We start from the raw sequence: 23,536 nt of genomic DNA on the forward strand, positions 1-23,536 counted from the left end.
GGTTAAGGTTAGATCACATGGGGGTTCAGGGAGAGCTAGCCAATTGGATTCAAAATTGGCTTGACGATAGGAGACAGAGGGTGATGGTTTAGGGTTGTTTTTCAGACTGGAGGCTTGTGAACAGCAGTGTGCCACAAGGATTGGTGCTGAGTCCACTGTTGTTCATCACTGATATAAATGATTTGGATGTGAATGCAGGAGACATGGTTAGTAAGTTTGCGGATGACACCAAAATTGATGGTATAGTGGACAGTGGAGAAGATTATCTAAGAGTATAACAGGATCTTGAAAAACTGGGCCAGTTGCATTTAAGCAAGACAAACCAGGGCAGAACTTACACAGTTAATGGTAGGTCCCTGGGGAGTGTTGTTCAACAGAGAGATGGAGGGATGCAGGTACATAGTTACTTGAAAGTGGCATCACAGGTGGACAAGGTGATGAAGAAGGCATTTGGCATGCTTGCTTTTATTGGTCAGAGCATTGAGCACAAGAGTTGAGCCATCATGTTAAGTCTTACAAGACATTGATAAGGTCACATTTGGAGTACTGCATACAATCTGGTCACCCTGCTTTTGGAAGGATGTTATTAAACTGGAAATAGTACAAAAAAGATTTACAGCGATGCTTCCAAGACTGGAGGGTTTGAGTTATAAGGAGACACTGGATAGGCTGAGGGGTGACCTTATAGAGGTTTATAAAATCATGAGGGGTATAGATAAGGTGAATAGCCAAGGTATTTGCCCCAGGGTACGAGAGTCCAAAAATAGAGGGCATAGGTTTGAGGTGAGGGGGGAAAGATTTAAAAGGGATCTGAGGGACAACTTTTTCACACAGAGGGTGGTGCATATATGGAACAAGCTGCCAGAGGATGTGGTACAATTACATTTAAAAGACATTTGAACAGGTACATGAATAGGAAAGGTTTACAGGGATATGGACTAAATGTAGGCAACTGAGACTACTTCAGTTTAGGAAACCTGGTTGACATGGTCGAGTTGACCGAAGGATCCGTTTTTATGCTTGTATGAATCTATGTTCTAGTGGAACAATGGAAAGACCATTGAAATACCAGGCATAAAGAGGGTAAATTGTTTTATTTATCCCCAGGGCTTCCTTGACTGTATCTTAAAAATTACGGTGAAAAACAGGGAGGACTCCTCCCGAATTTTAAGGTAATAGAAGTTTACTGGACATGGATGTTAAGAGTTTTTGCAGTCCTCAAATCTGCCAGCAGGGTGCAGCAAGAGTATTGACTGTGGCTGTCCGAGGCCTTTTTATTGGTCAAGGTGAAAAATCACACAACACCAGGTTATAGTCCAACAGGTTCATTTGAAATCCCAAGCGTCCGGAGTCTCAGTCCTTCTTCAGGTGTTAGTGAGAGAGGTACTATCAGACACGTAATTTATAATTGAAAGATCAAAGGTTCACACCATTGATGAGGATGTACTAAACAAACCTAAGATGCTGTTAAATCTTTAATCAGTTAGAAGGTTTTAATTGATTAATATGTACATGTAAATCCTCAAATTCCTTTCAAATCACTGGCCTGAGAGAACTAAAGGTTTTATTAGTATAAAGAAGAGGTGACATTTTAAGTCAGACAATGCATGTTAGGTGTGAGGCCTTATTCAGAATCTATTTGTGTTTTAGTTTGGAGTCAGACTGGTTTTATTCTAAAGTAGGAATTTATAAAACGCTATATTGACTGACTGTCTATAAATTGTGTGCTTTTTGAACAAAATAAAATGTATCTGCAAATACAAATTCACCCCATTGATTCATGCGTGTGTGTGTGAGAGAGAGAAAGAGGGGAGGTTAGGGGAGAGAGAGAGTGTGTGTGTGTGTGAGGGGGAGAGAGAGTGTGTGTGTTTGGGGGAGGGAGAGAGACTGTGTGTTTTTGTGTGTGTGTGTGTGTGTGTAAAAATGAGTGTGAGAGAGTGTACAGTGTGGTGGAGTCACCTGTAGTGCGACATGAGCTCAAAATCCTGGTTGAGGCACTCCTCATGGGTACCGAACTTGGTTATCAGTCTCTGTTCGGTGACTCTGTCGTTGTGTATCCCAAAGTCCACCTTGGAGGACGTTTACCCAAAGATCCGAGGCCAAATGTTCTTGACTGCTGAAGTGATACCCCACTAGGAGGGAACATTCCTGTCTGGGGATTGTTGTGCGGTGTCCATTCATCTGTTGTCGTAGCGTCTGCATGGTTTCGCCAAAGTACCATGACTCGGAGCATCCTTGCTTGCAGCGTATTAGATAGACAATGTTGGCCGAGTCACATGAGTATCTGCCGTGTACGCGGTGGGTGCTGCTCCCACGTGTGATGGTAGCGTCCATGTTGAAGTTCTGACGTGTCTTGTAGAGGTTACCATAACAGGGTTGTATAGTGTTGTTGTCGATGTTGTACTGAAGGCTGGGTAGTTTGCTGCGAACTATGGTCTGTTTAAGGTTTGGCAGCTGCTTGAAGGCGAGAAGTGGAGGTGTGGGGAAGATCTTGGCAAGGTGCTCATCATCATCAATAATGCGTTGAAGGCTGCAAAGAACATGGCGTAGTTTCTCTGCTCCCAGGAAGTATTGGACAATGAAGGGCACCCTATCGGACGTATCCCGTGTCTGTCTTCTGAGGAAGTCGTTATGGTTTTTCACTGTGGCACGTTGGAACTGATGATCGATGAGTTGAGCATTGTGTCCTGTTCCTATGAGGGCGTCCTTCAGTACCTTCAGGTGTCCGTCTCATTCCTCCTCATCCATGACTTGAAAGGAATCCAGAGATTTACATATTTATCAATTAAAACCTTCTAACTGATTAAAGATTTAACAGCATCTTAGGTTTGTTTAGTACATCCTCATCAATGGTGTGAACCTTTGATCTTTTCCTTATAATTTCTGTGTCTGACACCTGAAGGAGGATTGAGGCTCTGAAAGCTTGTGTTTTCGAATAAATCTGTTGGACTACAACCTGGTGTCATATGATTTCTGATTTTGTCCATCCCAGTCAAACACTGGCACTCCACATCATTTTTATTGGTCAGCAATGCAGTTTATCATGAGGATTCTCCCTTCAACGTCTAAACCTCATTTAATCTACTTTCAGCAATTGTGAAAGGGTTATTGCTTCTGCTGAAAGAACTGCGGCTTTGTAAATCGGAAACAAAAACATAAATTGCTGGAAAAGCTCAGCAGGTTTGACTGCACTGGTGGAAAGAAATCAGTTAACATTTTGGGTCATGTGAACCTTCTGAGACAACTGCCTTCGGCACTTCCAAACGAAAAAATAATCTGAATGTATCTACTTCACCGCGTATTGGCACATTTGCAGAAATGCTGTCCTCTTTTTTTCCCTCCTTGAAATGTTTGTATTCAAGTAAGAATAAGTGCAGTAAAGATGACACTAACTTAAGAATAGAGAAACAGAAACTGTCAGTGTAGCTGGGAAGGAGTTGGACCAAATTTCTCTTAAAAGCTGCTACAGGAACTACTTTGAAAATTAGCACCAGATCTGTACTTGGCTGTAATTAACAGATCTGAACTAAAATCCTCTAATCTTTAAAGGGAAGCAATCATGTGCTCAGCTAAAGAGGAACAAAATTACAATTTCAGCACTTTTTCTCTTGGCAGAAATTTCAACATCCTGAGAGTTTTTCAGACCCTAATACATTTTTGATTTTAAAACAGGCAGTGCTCATGGTGAGTAACCCATGCCCTATAAAAAGATAAGGCCGCTCGATGGTGTCACCAGGTGGATACCATTATCTCTCTCTCCTAACCCCTGAATCATGCAAGAAAATGTATTTGATGTCTGTCCAGAGAGGACGGTTTGCCAACAGCCAATTATAGGTCAGTTTCAACTCCATGACTTCAGAGTATACTTTGTATACTCTTCACAGCTCAGTGTCAGAGTTCTCAATACCAGTTTGTGCAGACGTTCATGACTCAGGACAGAAGAGTGACATGAAGGTTGTCTTGACATCATCAACGCCAGTGGATGTAGCAAGTGATTCCGGCTACAAGTCAACGAGTTATCTGTTTGCAGTGCTTCGTTTTGAACCAGCTGAGGATTGAATGCTTAGGAGATACATACTTGGACAAAACAAAAATCTCTCTTCCAACAGACAGAGTGTAAATATTAAGAAAGTGAGAAAGTATTTCCTAAAGTTTTAAACTGTATTCTCATTTTTTTTTACAGTAACTTCAAAACCCTAGAGCATTTTATACATCTTTTTTAGTACCACTCTGCATTTGCACTTCATCTGCTGTCAAATAGCTATAACACCATCCTGCTTTGCTTCACTTCTCAGTCAGGATTGTCCATGACTGAGTCTGGGTTTGCACTACAAACACTCATGAGGGATTCTTTATTATTCATTCGCAGAATGAAGCCAGCATTTATTGTCTTTCTGGTGATTATGATTCCACTGGCAATTTGTTCTGCAGTAGGAAGGAAGAAAGCTGATTTTCTTGTTTTTGTATTTAATCGTCATTACAGTGACCGGAGGTGCCACAATCACAGCCGCAGAAAAGCAACCTTGACTGTATCACAGAAGTATCCCCATTTTCTGTGAATTTCTATCCATTTCAACATGTAATGAAACACTTAGCAGTTATTATGAGATAGAGGATCTCCCTCCTGTCTGTGCTGAGTTTGAAACCAAGGCCAGTGATAATTATCTAATGCAGTTTAACTCTGAAGAATGTTCAACCTTTCAAGGAGAATTTCCCTGTGAAACACAATTTTGTATCACACTGTAAGTAACTGAAGAAGGAAAACCTGCTTGTATGTATTCTTGGTGTATTCTTATATTTTCTCAAGTCCCATGTCTAAATAGATATGTCGCAATTTTGAATATTTAGTTACTTTTCCAGGTTCAATGTCGTGAACTATGAACAAAGTAAAAATTTAAAAATCAAAAGACTACTTCATTCAGAAATTTGACTTTGTGAAAATTAAAGAAATTTTGCAACCGTGAGCTGACAACTTACTACGGCACCAACCAGGTTAATAGAAATATAAATTATTCAAGTAATAATAATAAATTATATTTTAAGACTGAAATCAAACATTCACATTTTATTAGAAAATACTGTATTAAATCAAAAGTATACTAATTTGTTAAAAGGATAGAATATATATTTACTTTTAAAATAAAGAAAACAGATGGTAGAAGACTATAACTTCATCATAGACTTATAATGACAAAACTAGGTCAAAAGTCATGTGGTTCGTGATATGATTGGAATCTCTTGATCATATTATAAAATTACAACCCCTACCATCCCTAATCAAACAATATTAAATGGATGCCCCAGTCACAACAATGTTTGTCTCTCAGTTAGAAATATTCTTATTTGAGGTTTTGACAGCAACAATCCAAAACATCTTCTGCATAAACCATAAATACATTCTGAATTTGAATACATTAACTCATACAGGCAAACTGAGAGAAGTGTGGTTGGAAAGAACCACTAAAAACTAACTGCACCATCCATTTACAGCATTCTGCTTATGTGTATGCTCACTGAGAATATTACAGTTGTTTCAACTGAGTAATTATGATTTCTACATTGACGCAGCCTGTGGGCAAAAACAGCACCTAAGAATTATTTTAATTTAGTTCATAGCTGCCAACTATTTAGCAGAGGGCACTTTGTACGAAAAAAAAAGCAGGCTGCAGTCTGGATCATCACACTGAAATACTCCGATAAATTATGACGATCCCTAGCTAATGGATGTGGCCAATGAAGAACATGTGGCAAGGCATGTAGATAAATAAATCTACACGATGAAACAGTGTTGCTTCCAATAAAGCCACCACAGAGTGAATTCTCCTAATCACACAGTAATGATGCCACAAATTACTTCCTCAATGAGATCATGAATAACACATTAATGACACAAAGGAAAGTATTTACATATAAAAAATAAAAGAATGGGTGGCAGAGATTGAGTTACAATGAAAATGGGTTGCATTAAACAATTAGTCTGCTGCTGGAGTGGATTATGACAGTGTTGAATTCCTAGTAAACAATTAGCCTGATGCTTGAGTGGATTATGATAGCATTGGGATCCTTTCAGGATATTTTCGTGCAACTGTTCCTATTCATCCATTTTTTCAATCCTTTATTTACAATACATACTTAATAGATCAAACAGAGCCCAATAGAAACACAAGATATCTGAGTCCAAACTATACGATCCGGAAAAGGTTGATGAATAATGTCAGTGAAATGGCCATTGCTAACACCTTGACAAAGAAAATAAAGAAACATTGTTAAGAATCTCAGTGCAAGTGGAAATCAACATCCCAAACAGCAAATCTGTGTTAGAACAAAAAATACAAATGCTGGGTCTGCACTTTCTTTCCACAATTTATTAACACAAAGTGAGAGTGACAGGTTAACATTCTGGGTACAGAATTTTACTCAGCAACATATTCATTTTTAATTTCAGATTGTCAAGGCAGTGTTTTAACTTTTCATATTTTACATATGAACAAGGATCACAAGTAGGCCATTGAGCCCCTCAAGCCTGCTCTGCCAGTCAATAAAATCATAGCTGCTCTGATTGTAACCTCAAATTCACATTCCCCCCTACCTATACTAAACTTTCACTTCCATGCTTAAGAAGAAACTATCCACCTCTGCCTTAATAATATTCAAAGACTATGTTTCCAGTATCTTTTCAAATTCATCTGTCGATTGTTATCAAGTAATAGCAACTTCTATAGAAGAACTGTTTCATACTTAGACGCTTCTCATGCCCTGTGAGCTTTTACCTTTCTGATTTCTGTCACATTCTGTCATCTCACTAAATCATTGTGTGTGACATTATAAAATGTCATAAGGCTCTTTCTTTATCAGTGAGATATTCCATTACACCACTCGTGCCTTAGTCAAACATTTTCACAAAATGATATCTTAGACTGTGGAATGGTAGAAGAAGTAGTGTGCTTATGATAGAGATGGTGGGGGTTTCTGGCACACTGGGTAGTGTAAAGGTGTGCCATGCTTGCAGCAAAATCTCAGTTTTGCTGGAACACATTCCTTTCCAGCTGAGCACTGTACAGATGTTTGATGGTGGATTTGGCACCAATTGCTTTGTGCCACCTCCCTTCAGACTTCGTGTGCTTGGCTGGTTGCCAAAGAACCTTCATCTTCTCAACAATTGCCCTGCCAGTGTTCACATACGACAGTTTCTGAGAGTCTGAGGGCTTAAGTCACTGCAAACCACTTGGATGGTACTCATCTCTCATTGTTTTTGAATGTTGGACTGCTGCTTTCAGTTCTTCCCTACTTCCTCCACTGAAATCCAAACAGTGCTGTTGGGAATTAGGGTTAACCTGAACATATAGTAAGTTCTAACCTGCCACGGATCGATGATCACTGACAAGCAGAGAAAAATCCACTACTAATGTTTGACTGCTATTGATTGATCTTACCTCTATCATAGCAATCCCAACAGCAACGCCACCAATAACAGCACTGTTCCTTTTGATCATTGCGGTTACGGCAGTAAAACAGCCCTTAAACAAAAAAGATGAAATTCGTATCCTTTTTCACCATAATATGTGTAAAATAAAACTGAATATCAATTCCAATCTTTCTGGACATCTTTAATGTTCAGCAATTCATTGAAAATCCCCTACCTTTGAATAGATAATTGTATCTGATGTGTCGAAGCCATCACAGTCAGGAGAAACAGGGTCTCGACAACAGCTCTTAGGATATAGACGTCCTTTTAGTTTTTGATAGGATGATTCTATAAAATCTGTGTAATTATTTAACCCACAGCAATGAAACTGAAATAGCAAAAAGAATGCTCCTTCAGGAAACTCTTCTAGCATGTTATAAATACCATCTAAACTGATGATAATGAAGAAGTCAGTTGATAAATACAAAGGAACCTCTTTTGACATTTTGTTGTTTGTGTTGTGACTTTTTGCTGCTTTTCTTTCCAAGCATTCCTTTATAGTGCACCTTTTTCAGTCAGGAGATGGCTTGGGGTTTGTTTACAGCTTCTTAAAATCTAAAAGTGTACCGTTAAAAGCAACGGGAAATGCAGGTGGCATCTGTGTTCCACGTCATCAATCTTTCATTACAACTACCTGCTGAGCATTTAATGGATTTTCTGTTTATGTTTCAGATTTCCAGCATCCATAGTATTTTGCCTTTTTTACATGTAATTTTGAAATAATTGCTTCAATGTTTACATTTTGTGTAGATTCAGTTTAGTTTCAATTACTACTCCACTTTATTTTGTTCCAGCATGGAGAGGCTACGTATGCTTTTCATATCTAGTGACAATAGTGGTGAGTTTGGAGTCCATTCCCTGTCACTGTGTGTCAGCAGCTCTCTGGTTGGGTAGAATGCTGGTCTAATGCAAAATAAAGATGCTTCTATAAGATGCCTCCATAAAAACCTTTGAATAACACTTTTAGTATAAAAAAGTAATTTTCCATCATACGACAAGCATTCCTTTCACATCTCGGGATGTTGTTTTCCAAACAGGTTGTTTATCTACAAAAGCAAAATACTACGTATGCTGGAGAAACCTGGATCAGGAAGCATCTGTGGAGAGAGAGGCAAAGTTAATATTTGAAGTTGATGATCTTTCATGAATTTGCACATTTCTGTAGACTTTGACAAATTCTGCAGCAGCTGAAGACAAAGTGTTAAACGTTTCTATCACCTCTCTGAAGTACCTTTGTGTCGTGGAAGCTAAAAGCCAAAAATGAAAATCAACTCTTTCCAGGGAAAATTTCAAACTTAGTAACAAATTATCTTGTGCCTTGAAAATCATTCCAATTCTGCTGAGTTAAGTTACTTAAAGTAGTTCTAGAACAAACATTCTAATTTCCTCAATTAACCCTAATTCTGAAATAATGCACACTTTTCATTTGTTTAAGGTTGATTTATATCTTGTGTCCAGTGTCACTCATGTAGGTGGGCTACATGTTTCCTATGCATCAAAATGATTTTTTCTGTCTACCCAAACTCTGCATAAATGTACTGATTCTTAACAGTCAGGGAACCCCTCTCCCAATACTCTGACTTACTAATATACTATGTACCACCATATGATCTTGTGGACTCTAGAAAACAGAAGAATACAGACATTCACACTGTGACTCAAGTTATAAGCCACTAGACATAGGTTGAAAAAAGAAGTATGTAAAAGAAGGTCAGGGCTTATTTGAGCATGATATTTACAATAACAAACTTTAATGCTCTTCAATTTTCCATTGTTTATGGGATGCGGGCAAGACCAGCATTTGTTGCTCACCCCCAATTTCATAGAATCCCTAGAGTGTGGAAACAGACCATTCAGCCAACAAGTCCATACCGACCCTCCGAATAGCATCCCACCCAAACTCACCCTGTTACCCTATCCCTGCAACCCTGCATTTCCCATGGCTAATCAACGTAACCTGCACAGCCCTGGACACTATAGGCAATTTATCATGGGCAATCCACCTAACCTGCACATCTTTGGACGTTGGGAGGAAACCAGAGTACCCAGAGGAAACCCACGCAGACACGGGGAGGACGTGAAAATTCCACACAGATGGTCGCCTGAGGCTGGAATTGAACCGGGGTCCCTGGCACTATAATGCTGCAGTGCTAACCGCTGAGCCAACATGCCACCCCAACTGCCTTCAAGAAGATAGAGATGAGCGGTCTTCTTAAATCACCGCAAGTCTTGGAGTGTAGAGATATCCATAATGTTTTTGGGAAGAGATTTCCAGGATTTTAACCCAATGACAGTGAGAACTATAGTTTCAAGTCCAAGGTGACTCATACTGGCAGGATTAAAATCCTGAAACATCACTCCTAATGGCACTATGGATGTCCCAGCATCCTAAAAACTGCAGTAGTTCAAGTATGCAGCTTACCATTAACTTCTCCAGGGTAATTTGGAATGGGCATACATCCAATAAACAAATTTTTTAAAAGTTGAGAATGTGAGTGGTTTGAAGGAGAGCTTACAAACAATGGGGTGAGCATGTATCTGCTGCCTTTGTCCTTCTACATAGCTAAGTCATAGGCTTGGAAGGTGCCGTTGAAGGATCCTTGGTGAGTTGCTGCAGTGGATCTTGTAGATGGTATACACTGCTGCCAATGTGCATGGTGGTGGTGGGAGTGAATGTTGAAAGCATTAGATGGGGTGTCAATCAAGTGGACTGTTTTGTCATGCTTCTTGAGCATTGTTGGAGCTGCACTCATCCGGGCAAGTGGATGATATTCCATCACACACCCGACTTGTGCCTTGTAGATGGTAGGAGACACGGGGAGACAGAAGATGAGTAACTCACCATGGAATTATTAGTCTCTGACCTGCTCTGTACCGTTCTATTTGTATAGCTGGTCCAGTTCAGCTTCTGATTAATAATAAACCACAGGATTCAGTGGTGGTAACAGCACTGAACTTCAAAGAGTGACGGTTAGTTTCTCTCTTTTTGAAGATTGTCATGACTGGTGTTTGTGTGGTATGAATATTACTTGCCACTTACCAGCCCAAGTCTGGATGTTGAAATGTCAAAACAGCAAAGATACCACTGCTGCACTAACTCCAACCTAAAACTAACTCTCGGAACATAGCATGTAAAATGAGAAACTATCTGTTAACAAGAAGCCTTTGATTAACCTTATAATCCTGTTAGTTTCAGCAGGATGCAGACTGGCAAACACTAACCCACAAGTGATACATTGTAGTTCCAGAGCTGTCCATCAAATAGACTGAAAAGAACTATGGCCCCAAGAAACAGAAATCTAACTCAAGCATTTAACTCAAATACATTAGGAGCTTTTTTGGTCATCCAAAGTCCATGCATTCATATAGCTTGAATAAGAAAAGCTAACAAAACAAACCAGATATCAAACTGAAGTCTTCATGGTCCACGTAACTTAGCAGCACCTGGGATAAAAATGCTCAGCCATTTAGCAGCCACAATTTTCTCCCTCAGTCACCTTTGTTTTTTTTTAAAACCAACTTTTCTTCTTGCTGTTGTTTCGTGAACTCCTTGCCTCTGAGTCAACATGCCAATGTCATTGTAAAACTACATCAGTAATGTGCACTGTAAATGTGTTTAACTTACAGCTGCCATAACAGAATCCCATCCATAACTTGCAAAATTTTTGTCACCATATCCAGTGTAGTTGTTTTTTAACAAGTAAAGTGCTTCTTCTTCAAATACAGTTGCAACCTATGAAGAATACAAATACTACCATTCAGTAACTGTGCATCTTTCTGCTTATCCACCCACCCCTTCTTTTTGTGACCCACCTTTGGATCATCCATATTGCTGGCAAAGTCAGTATTTAATGCCCATCCTCAGTTGCCCTGACACTACTGAGTGGATACTAGACCACTTCAGAGGGCAAGTAAAGGCCAACCAGATTGATGGGTGACTGGAGTCAGATAAAGGCCAGACAAGATAAGGATGGCAGATTTCCAAGTCCAAAGGGACATCAGTAAACCAGTTGGGTTTTTACACTATTGATATTGTCATTTTGTTTTGTATTTCTGGGTTTTAAAAACTGAGTTAAAATTGTTAAATTGTGATGGTAGCAATAGAACTTATTACGAATGTAGGCCCTATATATTACTGGTTCAGTGAAGTAACCACTGCTTTAATAACCCATAACATACACCTGAACAAATTCCTTGTGCAAATGGTTATCATCTCCACAGAAATATATTGCAGGCGGTTGGGCTATTACAGTCTAAATATACCAATATGCAAGGTACAGTGTGAGAAAAGCAGAAATAAAAACAATAATAATAGTTTAGGTTTTAAAAATGCACAAACTTGTTGTGAACAGTGACTTACATTTCCATAGCCCCTCCACTTGCAGGAAGACACCCCATCAGCAGAACAAAATAACAGATATTGAATAGTCGGAGTAAAAGGGAAAGATACAGGGGTACAGTAGGCATAACTTGTGAACAATTGAAACAGGCAAACAGGATAGGAGAGCTGAATCTTTAAATGATGGAACCATGGATTAAGGTTTTGGAAAGGAATAGGTAAGAGAGAGAGATGTAGGCAGCTAATATCATGAACACAGATGAAAGCAATGCAGGTATATGGAATTTGGGGTTTGGACAGTTCATTGAGGCTGAGATAGCAGTTGGGGAAATTGAGATGTTGTTCCCAGCCCAAAATGATGGTTTTGGTTTCACCAAAATTAAGTGAGAAAAAATACTAGCTCTGCTCCAAGTGTTGATGATACGAGGTTGGAAAGCATAGTTACAGTTTTTAGATGAATGGACTTGGCAGGCAGGGAGAGCTGTGTGACATTGGCACACACATGGAAGTTGACCCAGGCTCCTGAATAGTATTGGCAAGGGTAGTGTTTATATGGACAAGTGGAGAAGGTCAGGAATTTATCCATGAGTTACACCAGAAGTTGCATGTGTGAAAAAGAAGAAAGAAATCATTGAAGATAATGCAACAGCCGTGTTTTGCAGAATGAAGCAAAAGAATTGCTTTGAAGTTGACTGCACAAGTGGTTTCTTGGTAGATGACACAACAGTTAACGGTGCCGAAGGACAGAGGCTGGGACAGTTAAAAATATCTTTTGTGACTTTAGCTATTGTTACGGCGTGGGGGACAAGGTAAAAAGCCTAGTTGAGGAGCCTTGAATAATCTGTTTTAAAAGCATACATGCGATGCAGAAACACTTCAGGGTTTTGGAGAAAAGTGAAAGCTAGAGATAACATGCAGAGAGAGCTACCTAAGGGGAAAGGAAAATGCATGCATTATTGTAAGCAGTACATTTGCATGTTTCAGTCCACTGATGAAAACTCCTGTGTTTGGTATGTTTGAGATGGCATGGTCAAAGGGGTGCCTATGAACTTGGGGCAGAGATTACACAGAGGGGGAGTTAGGCTGGAAAGGATGGAGTGAGCTCAGGAGAAAGAATATGGTGATGAATTGAAACTGAAGCTTGAAATCACGGAGGCAAAGTGGTCACGAAGGTACAATTCAATGCAGAGAATGAGGGAGACGTCAGTGATGATATCTTAGTGAGAAAATTGTGATAGTATTTAGATATGCATTAAGGAACAAGGGTTTGAAATGGAGTTGCAAAGCTGAAAGATTAGGAAGGACGTGCCTTGGTAGCCATTTTTAGGACATAGGAATATCACGTGTTTAATACAGAAAGGATCCGCATTACCAGGACTAAGACTAAAGGAGTGATATTTACAATTGTTTGAAAGACCAAAATGACAATTGCACAAGATATTTCTCCAATAAAAATCGTTGCCATGACTAAGAAGAACTGCAAGTTAAAAAGAAAAATATTAATTTTGAAATGCAATTTCACCACACTTAAGCATTAAACGATTTAAAAGTTTTTCACAAATTATACAATAAATGTAGATTTAATTGTGTAATTTTATACTGTTGAACATGCAATAAAAGAGGGAATTTTTGTTATTTTATTCAAGAATACCAAGGGAGGGATGGTGTTGTGGACCTTTTTTCCCCCAACTTGGGTGAGATAATCTGCAATAATAAACATTTAACAATCATAAAATATTCAAATTAGGTATTCACTAAAACACAGCTGAAATGCTGTTAATTGTTATAGGGAAATGGTAGTCTCAGGGGAAGATGTAGCATCTACAACATGTTTTTCCAGTTTCATAAGGTTGGATTAACTCCCACAGTAAATTTCACAGTCCCCCACTGTAATGACCAAATTGCACAAAGTAACACAAATAACTCCTCCTCAGCAGGAAGTCACAGGAGTTGCCCAGAACAAGGAGACCAAAACACATTGCATTATCATTAGTGCATATAGAGTCCAGCTTTTGCATCTAGAAAGTCTGATGTTTTTTGAATCAACATATCTACAATATTTTAATTGAGAGTAGGAGGATAGGAACTCTGGTAGGTCTGTTGCTACTTCCAAGGGATTTTAATTATCCATAGACAGTTAGCAGAGAGCACATCACTTGGGGAGCACAGTGTCATCCAGAGCACCTCAACCTCAGTGGAGTGAGGGAGAAAAAGGCAGTCAGTTTCCCTTTCTCTCCTGTAAAACCAACACAACTGAGGTGGAAAGGCCAGCCCAGAAAATGGCTCCACGACAGTCATGCCTTCTAAGCCAGTTGCAGAGGACAACAGTACAATATTCAAAGACTCTGCTTTAATTTAGGGATTCTTTCTAGCTTCGAGCAATTTGTGAGGGGTTCTAGAGTATGGTGTTTATACTCTGCAGTAAACCAGGCAGCATGTACAACAAGATACAGTGCTTATTGCTTCACTAAATACGAAGGGGATGATTTTGACAAAAAAATTGAAATAATCATCATTTCATGGTTAGGTTTAATTGTTTACACCTATTTTACAGTTTTGCAAGATGTTTTTTCAGAGACATAGACCCACATCTCAGAGGTGTACAGATGCGTCATACACTGCTTAAAGAGCTCATGTATAACAAAGTCTCCAGTAGACAATATTGTATCAGATCATATGCCTTTAAAACGGCCCACACAAAGGCCAAAATTTAATGCCCTCCCCCAAGGTGGATTTTGAGGGGAGTAAACATTTCTTTGGGTGGAGGGTATGAGTAGGCGATCCAGCTGCCTTCCTGCCTTTGTCCCAATTAAGTCTGGGGCTGGAAGGCTCATGGATGACCTTCCTGCCCTGAAGACCACTGAGGCACTTAATGCCCAATTAAGGGCCTCATCCCATTGCTGCTGGTATTCAACCAACTGTGGGCTGATGAGTTACAAGGCAGGAAGCCTGAAAAGCAAACGCTGTCAGGATAGATTACAAAAAAATCAAAAGATAAAATCAATGGATGCTGGAAAAATTCAGAGGTCTGGCAGGATTTGTGGAGGGAAAGCAGAGTTAATGTGTTGGGTCCAGCGACCCTTCTTCAGAACTGATTAAAGCTAGGAAAAGGTTGGTGCATGTGCTGAAGATGGAGTGTGGGGAGGGGGTATGGGGGGCGGGGGCGGGGGTAAGGTATAAACAATAGGTGGAGATGGAGCCCAGAGACAGAGAAAAACAGTTGGGCATGCAAAATAATGGGTAATGGGAGAATCAATAGCTGCTAATGGGGACCATTAGTGGCTGACAATAGTTTGTTTCTGGTAGCAGCCCATGTGATGACAAGGCCCAGTGAGTGGGGTTGGGGGAATGACATGGGAGAAGGTGTTTAGGCTCTAAAATTATTGAACTCAGTATTGAGTCCCAAAGGCTGCACAGTCCCCAAGCAGAAACTGAGCTTTGCTGGAGCACTGTAGCAAACCTGAGACAGAGATGTTGGTCAGAGAACACAGTCGTATGTTGAAGTCACGGGCTACAGGAAGCTCAGGGTCATTTTTGTGGACAGAACGTTGGTGTTCCACAAAGGAGTCGCCCTGTCTGCATTTTGTCTCCCAGAGCAGACCACATTGTGAGCAGTGAATACAGTAGATTAGATTGAGTGAAGTACATATAAATCGCTGCCTCACCTGGCAGGTGTATCTGGGGCCATGGACAGTGAAGTGGGAATAAGTAAACAGACAGGTGCTACACCTTCTGCGATTGCAGGTAAAGGGGGTGTGATATTGCAGGTTCCCTCATTCAAAGGAACTCAATTATTGGTCAAGGGACTGACATTGGGAAAGGCAAGGGGTCTTGGTTGAAAGCCACCCTCTCTCTCCTTTAGGGTGATCTCCCTCGCCATAACGGCTATCCTGCCCTCACTCATCCACTACCCATGTCCCTTGGCTATCCTAAGCCCTTACCTGGGTGTACCGTCATTACAATTGCCTGTAATGGACAACTACAGACCTCAGCTCTCGCAAGAGCCTCTTTTTTGGGGACGGTGGGGGTGGTGGCATAGGTTCTCAACCCTAGGGAAGCCTCGTTATTAAACACTAATCGCCAGAGAAGCAATTAATTTGGTGGGCCTTCCTAAAAAGAGATTACATGAGGCTGCTGACTGGCTCTCCAGTTGACAGGGGACACTCATGTCATTATCTGGCATTACATGTCATTACGTAAAATAGTTTCAGTTTCAAATATTCTTTAGAAATCTGTGCTAAGAGCAATTTCATGAACCTACCAGCATCAAAAGTAACTTGCTCTCTTTGATAACACCACAACAGCCAATGAACCCTAGCAATGCAAGGCAGCACCCTGCAGCAATACAGAAATAGCCGACATTCAGGAAATGCCCAGCCCGCGATCCCAGGATCTGTAGGATGGAATCACCATGAATCTTTACCCAGACACCGAATCCAAGAAGCACAAAACCAGCAACCTAGAAGAGAACACATCAATATTGCAGTCCAGTACGTCACGGTCTAGTGAAGTAATGTCTTCTTGGTAACAATCTTCACTGAGAAGGCAGTTTTTGGTGTTTATTAAGCTTTTGGAGAATGGAAGACTGATCTGTTTCACAGGGTCAGCACTGACATGGTGTGCCAATGTGTTCAGCACAGTGGCAACTAAGGAAGTACAAAGCTCTCATAAACAGGCCATACAGTGGACTATAGCCCAAACCTCAAAACAGCCAGGCAAGCTGTGTCAATGTGATGTTGTGTTTCTTACACCAGCTCTCCTGTGGTCTTTTCTGAATCAGTCTGCTAATTCTGTGCCAGATTAAAGACAGACTTGTACATGAATGACCACAAAGAACTGGGCTAAAACTGTTCATCTTTCCATGAAGGACCTTCAAAGCCACCAAGCAAAGGACATGTTCATCCCAATCCATCACAATAGTCTGATTTGCATCAGAGTTGTGATTAACCAGACTTTTTACACTTTCCTACTAGTTGTGAGTGCAGTACATTTGAATTTCACTTCAAATCTCATTTGTTTCAATTAAAAAGGCATAAGCACAATGCCCTTTTAATATAAAATTATGCTATCAATTTAATAATCCATGTGGAACTGTTCAAGATAGTTTCTTGAAATTACAAAGATTTCAAAATGAAAGATTCTATCATTAAACATGTTAAAAATTGAAATATTTCTGCATAAACCTAAATAATGTGCAGATAGTGATAGTCAGTAAAATGTTACTTTTTAATAATCATTAATCACCTATCATTTGAAATTAAGTTCTTATTCCCCCAACCATATAATGCATAAAATGTTATATAAATATTTTCTACATCTGGCCTTTCTTTACATCAGAGACCAACTAATATTAGATACAAGACTATTAGATCTAAGAGAAGAAGTAGGCCATGGAGCCCATCAAATCTGCTGTGCCATTCAATGACAGCATAGCTTATACTGGGAAAAGTTCAGGTGGAATCCCATCGGTTAACACTGAGGCTGGAGTTGGAGAGTGGCTCCAAAGTTGGGAATGTGAATATCAGGTGAGAACGCAAGTATTAAATAAAGGTTTCCTTTTTCAAACCAGTTCCTTCATATCACACATAATTTCCTTTTACCATAACAGGTTTTGTGGGGAATTTATCTAAGTAAAATTCCATAACTTACAGTCTTCTAAACGTACATATCTGTAACATTCTCCATATGGTTGGTACCTGACTCACAGGTGAAATAAAAACAGAAAAACTCCTAAGACGCAAGGAATACTTTTGCTTAATCGATAGAATGGAAAGCAACCAGATAGGTCCTAAGTCACACGAATAAAAACTGTGACCCTCTGCCATAAAATGTAGTCCAACAAGTTTATTTGAAAGCACAAGCTTTTGGAGCCTCGGCTTTCAAATAAACCTGTTGGATTATAACCTGGTGTTGTGTGATTTCTGACTTTGTCCACCCCAGTCCAACACTGGCACTTCCACATTGTAAGATGTCACACATTCTGGGCAGCAATGAGTGGAATTGATAGGGGAACCTCAACAACCCAACATGAGCTGACCCGTGGTGCAAGAATGAAATGACACTTTCTTAACTCACAGCAAGAGCCTTGTTTTCAGCTGGAAGGCACTTTAATGCAAAGATAATGTACAATATACTGGTACAGATATTTTATAGTACTTACAGTTATGACGGCATTGATCCCAACCATTAAGAATTTTATACAGAAAAAAACACTCTGGACGTGTGACTCCATTGTCAGCTTTTTATTATTTGAGTTACACCATCTAAAAAGAAAGTATCTTTTAAAAAAAAAACTGGACACGTGATTAGTGTAAAAAGAGTTATAGATGGAGCATGCTTTGAGAATGGATCAACAGCAGTTAACCTTTTCACAACTACATTGTCAGCACTAATATAGTTACTGTATTTATAAGAATGTTTGCTTTTATTTAGATGGATAACATTGTGATTAATGCAGACTATACCATTACAAAACATTGCCCACTGTATCGATTTCCTCACTTCTCATTTAAACTTGTTGGGAATGATGTGGTTCTGTTCAATTTTCAACCTTCTCTATTGCGCAGGCCTGGTGTTTTGTAGATTGGTACCCCACAAAGACTACCTTGTCCATGTTGAATTCTCTCAGTGCATTCATAACATTGCTGAAAACAAACACTCCCTAAGCTTGTAGGTTTGTTGATCAGCATTTGTCATGACCTAATGAAAGTGACGAATGCTCGCTAGCCTAAGATATTACAGCACCCTGAGGTGCTGAGCAGAGGTTCCCAAATGTTTATAATGCAGATCATTGGTGCATTGAACTGCAATAGAGTTGGTTTAGTCATTTAGTGATGTCCTAACTGATATTCTATTTGCAAATATTTTCATGGTGTTGGTCTACCTGATTTCCTGTCAGGCATTATTCTAACAATTCACCTTCACTATATTACTGCCCTTTCGGATTTAACATCCTTGCTATGGATAATAAAGGGTTTGTTTCTTTTCTGTTTTGGATTCAAGATTCTACATAAATAAATATATATGCCTTTTTTTAAGTTTTCTATGAGGATTTCATGACTGAGTTAACGTTAGCTGGCTGTGTTTGTGTGGGTAATCTGATTTTAAAGATACATTTTATGTAATGTTACAAATAGTGAGCTTCCCCTGCACAGTATGAACTATTGAAGTCGAACTTTGACATAAATACTTTTGACAAAGACTGGAACATTTTGGTGCTACGACAGAATATCTACAACCGATCACCTGCAAGAAGATCAAATCAAGATTCTCTTAAAAAGATAAATGAAAACCGAAAGAACTATGGATGCTGTAGATCAGAAACAAAAACAGAAATTGCTGGAAAAGCTTAGCAGGTCTGGCAGCACCTGTGGAGAGAAATCACAGTTAATGTTTCAAGTCAAGTGACCTTTCCTCAGAACTGATAGTAGCTGGGAAAATCCTATTCTCTCCACAGATACTGTTAGACCTGCTGAGCTTTTCCAGCAATTTCTGTTTTTGATTCTCTTAAAGGTATTGGTTCGGAGAATTATCAGTGATCCAAAATTCCTGAAGCATGCTATGGGTACAAATGCATTGGACTGTCTTTTCTCAAAGAAATTAAACCAATTTGTGATCGAGCCCAGTGCAAATTACTCTGTGGCTGAGTCACAGGGCGCGAGTCCCCTTTAGATTCAAAGTATCATCACTGAATAGGAGCTCCCTTTTTCTGTGCATTGACATATCTTGATGTTTAAAAAGGACTAATCCAAAAGTTGATGCCAGAATTATGAATAGATTGAATGATGCTAAATTGTCCTACTCACAAGGCAGGTACGAACTAAATTCACTGTAGCAAATTAAGTCTTGTTTAATCCAAAATACCCTTTTCACTATGTGTTAAGTGTTAATTACTGCCGGTCAACTTCTAGGGAACTGAAAATTAGCCGTTAAAAATGTGGAATCTCATTTGTTCAAGAATAATTGCTGAAGAATGTCAAAACTAAAAAAAATCTTTTCTTAACTCTTCCTTTTTTTTCTTTATTTATCTTTGATTCTGCATTGCATTCACACACTGATTTACACTTCCCTTTCAAGTTATTGTATTGTTATAACAAAAATTTCAATTGTTTTGGTTATGGAGATGGCTGTTGGGCACCCTGGTCACTTAGGTCCCAAGTGCCCTGTTTTTTTTTTGCTGCGATGTTACCAGTTGGGGATTTAAAACAATTTATCACATACACACAAAAAAAGTAAAATCTTATTGGCACGAGTGCACATCTTGCTAAAAGCCTGTGTCATCAAATGCTATGCTAGACGACATGACAGCTCAACATGATTCCTGCTCGCCACAAATACCTATGGGTCAGTTGCTAAAGCAGTTTATATCACTGTTCCAACTTTAATCACTGGAGCTCTTGCAGAATACCACCACCATCTGTAACAGGACAGTCAAGAGTGCTGGGATTCACCTTCGTATAGAAACAAGAAACAGGTTTTGCCTGTAACAAAATCTATTTTTCTTCAATATATTAAGTACTTTGAATAAAAAAAAACTCCAATTGTTAAATGTTTCCTTGAGGGCAATTATTTTGCTTGAACCTATATTTTTTGTTGTGTAGTGTTCTTCTGGGTTATGTGCTGTACTTAATAAATTTTGTCGTGGTGATATGCAAAAATATTGTACAATCAGTTCTTTACATTGAAAGAAACAAAAGCAGTACACCCCAGTTTGATGCTGATACAATTCGACATAACCGACTCCATTTTCAATATTACCCTATTTTTCAACGAAACTGTGGTGAGAAAGAAAAAGCCAGGTAGGACTCCAGGACAAATATTGAAGAAGGTGATATGTGCACTCGACCGTTTAACAAAAAAAGCATTAATTCCACTCTCGACAAGTCTCAACTTAATCAAAATCGAGTAGATATGAGTAAAATTACTCTTTCCTTTCTGACTGAGTTAGAAACACTTACGAGACTGAGCTTGCTCCTTGGAGTTGAAGTTACTGGAACCGAACCCGCAGCCTGTTTGAATTGAGAGCTCGAGGCCCAACGGCCACCCCACGCGCGGGAAGCCATGTTGTCCCTTCTCCTGACACTGAAAACAGGGCGAAGATCGAAAAGATGGAAAAAGCTATTGTGGGAACATGTCTCGTCACTGCACAACACCCTTCCAAAAGGTCTGAAAACTTGACCAGCCTTATAATGGCTTTTTTTTAAAAAAAAATGATATTTTTACTCGGGGAATGGGGAGCAAGTCAATCTTCTTTCAGTTGACCAAACTGAAAATTCTGCTTCTAAATGTGTTAGCTATCCACATGTACATTTTCCTTAAAAATTTTTTTCATTAAGTTGCAAATGTATAACAAGGAGTATAAAACAAAGTGAATTTCAATGAATTTCTGTTTTATATAATGAGGAATCATGGTGGTGCATTCATATTTTGGAAGTGTTGAATTTTTTTATCCCATCTTTCCTAAATTGTAATGTAATGTTCAGCAGGTTTATAGTGACATTTTGTTGGTCAGCATCAGGGAAAAACATAGATTGTTCTATAAAAACTCAGTTGGTTCATTAATGAGGTTGCATTGGGTCTCTTTTCCTTGCTGTGGAGAAGGTTAGGAGGTGTCTTAAAAGGGAATAAAGACGATGGGAGGTTTTCTTGGAGGGAATTGGGATAAGAACAATCTCTCTGGTGAGAGGGTCAGATGGAAAAAGATCTGGAGGAGAGACAGGGAGAATTTCTTTTCAGATATTTGCCAGGATTTGGAATACTCTAAGTGGAAGCAAAAAAGTCATTTTTGTATTTAAATGTTGATCAGGCACGTGCAGGAATGCGGGACGAAGTGTGACTGCATTTCCAAACAGATGGACAGAATTAGAATTAGCTTTATTGTCATATATACTTGAATGAGTACAGTGAAATCTTTACAAGCTGCCACTTAGGTACCAAGATACCTAGGTACAGATTCTTAAGTGCAAATTCTTAGGGGAAAAAAATAGAAAAATGAATAAAAGTACCGTCCAGCATTACTGATCATTGGAATAAATTTGAAAAATAATGTGCACATTGCATCAAATGGTGATGCATTGTGTTGTATATTGCTGTGGTACTCATGAATGAATTGGGCTTGCCTGTCCAAATCTAGCATATTATCTCTTACATTTGCTCAGGAAAAGCAACTAATGCTTCAGCCTACGTAGAGTGATACAGCACAGAAGCAGATCCTGTAGTCCAACCAGCCCATGCCGAACATAATCCCAAACTAAACTAGTTTCACTTGCCAGCACTTGGCCTTATGTCTCCAAACATTTCTTATTCGTGTAAAAACCAAAAGAACTGTGGATGCTGCACATAAACTGACATTTTCCCAGCCACCATCAGTTCTGAGGAAGGGTCGCCGGACCTGAAACGTTAACTCTGTTTTCTCCTCCACAGATGCTGCCAGACCTGCTGAGCTTTTCCAGCAACTTTGTTTTTATTTCTTATTCGTGTACTTATCTAAATGTCTTTTAACCGTTGTGACTATATCCACATCCACTGCTTCCTCTCAAAGTTCATTTCAGAAGCGAACCACTCCCTGTATGAAAAAAATTGCCCCTCGTGTCTTTTTTTAAATCATGAGATAAGCTCTGCCTTCAGGATATAAAGGATTGTTCTAGCAGGAGTTTAGGGAGAAGTGTTAAGAATGTCTCAGTAGCAGTAATTTGTACTTGCTCCTAAGTTGAGCCAAGAGACTTTTATGTGCATCAGATGCAATGTAATTAGCTATTAAGGAATATTTAATATATCTAAGCTGTTTATCAAGACTGAACCAGTCTTCTGTGTACGATAATGTGTGGGTACCCTTCTCCATTTGGCATCACTAATGTAGACAGATACCAAATCAGAGGATTGATGGCAGTGAATCTGTCCAGCTGTAGCATCTCAGGAAGTTCTTGTGAGATCCAACATTTACAATAGTTGAGAGTTTGACAGGAGATTTATGGGAATTGAAGCCTTGAGACAACAAACTCACAAAATGAACATATTCCATTGTGAAAATAAGGAGTTGTAGATGTTTCAAATGCTGGGATGAATGAGTAGAAGTAAAATAACTTAATTGGATTTTTACCCAATATTTATATGATAAAATCAGAGAGCCTCAGGTAAGATTCAAGATTAGGTGAAATCCACCTGCACCATCACCACATATTAGTGGGTATGTGCATTAAAGAAAGTAGTTAACTTTGTTAATTAAAATCTTCAACAAGAGTTAGATGAATATCTGTTGGGAACAGGATTGAATGTTATTGGAATAATTATTGTGACAGGAATGATTTAACATTGAATGGAAGTCTTGTTAATTTAGCAATAGAAATGTCCTGCAAAATGAAGAAAATGAAAAGCATTGGTAATGTAGAATATTAGTGTGATGAATTTTTAAAGTATTTTCAGGGTATTTTGTTCAGCTAGTATTGTTCAAATCAATTGCTAAATGCTACCATGCATTAAAATGGTCCATTTTTGGATTAGCATTGTGAAATATTTGGACACAAATTCAAAGTTACTAATCAGCAAGTGTGAAAAAAGGCAAGAATCTATTACAATAGATATCCACACATTCTTTCCCAGTTTGATTTCACATCCAGAATCTGCTTGTTTGTGGACTGATTCATGGCCACATTAATGTCACAATGTTATTTTGTCTAATTTTTGTACTTTAGCCAGTATATTGCTGAATTTAGTTCTTGCCTGCATATAAAATA

At 39.1% G+C, this 23,536-nt stretch overlaps 1 protein-coding gene across 3 annotated transcripts; it reads right to left on the bottom strand.

Moving 5' to 3' along the window:
- Positions 1-5,432: 5,432 nt before the first annotated feature.
- LOC109935586 (tetraspanin-16-like) lies at positions 5,433-20,931 on the bottom strand. Of its 3 annotated transcripts, XM_048618076.1 has the most exons (7): positions 20,762-20,852; positions 17,965-18,067; positions 16,066-16,263; positions 11,091-11,198; positions 7,641-7,793; positions 7,434-7,517; positions 5,433-6,239 (listed from the first exon to the last, which is right to left on the bottom strand). In XM_048618076.1, exons 2-7 carry the CDS (start codon positions 18,034-18,036, stop codon positions 6,183-6,185), a joined length of 672 nt encoding a protein of 223 aa, XP_048474033.1. In that variant the 5' UTR covers positions 18,037-18,067; positions 20,762-20,852; the 3' UTR covers positions 5,433-6,182. The 3 variants fall into 3 exon arrangements, with proteins under 3 accessions (XP_048474033.1, XP_048474032.1, XP_048474034.1); XM_048618075.1 differs by lacking the exon at positions 17,965-18,067 and having other exon boundaries at positions 20,762-20,931; XM_048618077.1 differs by lacking the exons at positions 5,433-6,239; positions 17,965-18,067 and adding an exon at positions 7,182-7,296 and having other exon boundaries at positions 20,762-20,931.
- Positions 20,932-23,536: the final 2,605 nt, after the last annotated feature.

Source organism: Rhincodon typus, chromosome 38 (genome assembly GCF_021869965.1).
Source record: "Rhincodon typus isolate 14 chromosome 38, sRhiTyp1.1, whole genome shotgun sequence".
Lineage (NCBI taxonomy): Eukaryota > Metazoa > Chordata > Chondrichthyes > Orectolobiformes > Rhincodontidae > Rhincodon > Rhincodon typus.

Excerpts from the sequence above, each read along its gene's own strand:
- LOC109935586 (XM_048618075.1), bottom strand. The coding sequence starts at position 20,866 with ATGGCTTCCCGCGCGTGGGGTGGCCGTTGGGCCTCGAGCTCTCAATTC. Across the intron at positions 11,199-16,065 it reads GCAAGTTACTTTTGATGCTG|GTTGCAACTGTATTTGAAGA; the intron begins GTAGGTTCATGA and ends TATTCTTCATAG. Across the intron at positions 6,240-7,433 it reads TTGGGATTGCTATGATAGAG|GTGTTAGCAATGGCCATTTC; the intron begins GTAAGATCAATC and ends TTCTTTGTCAAG.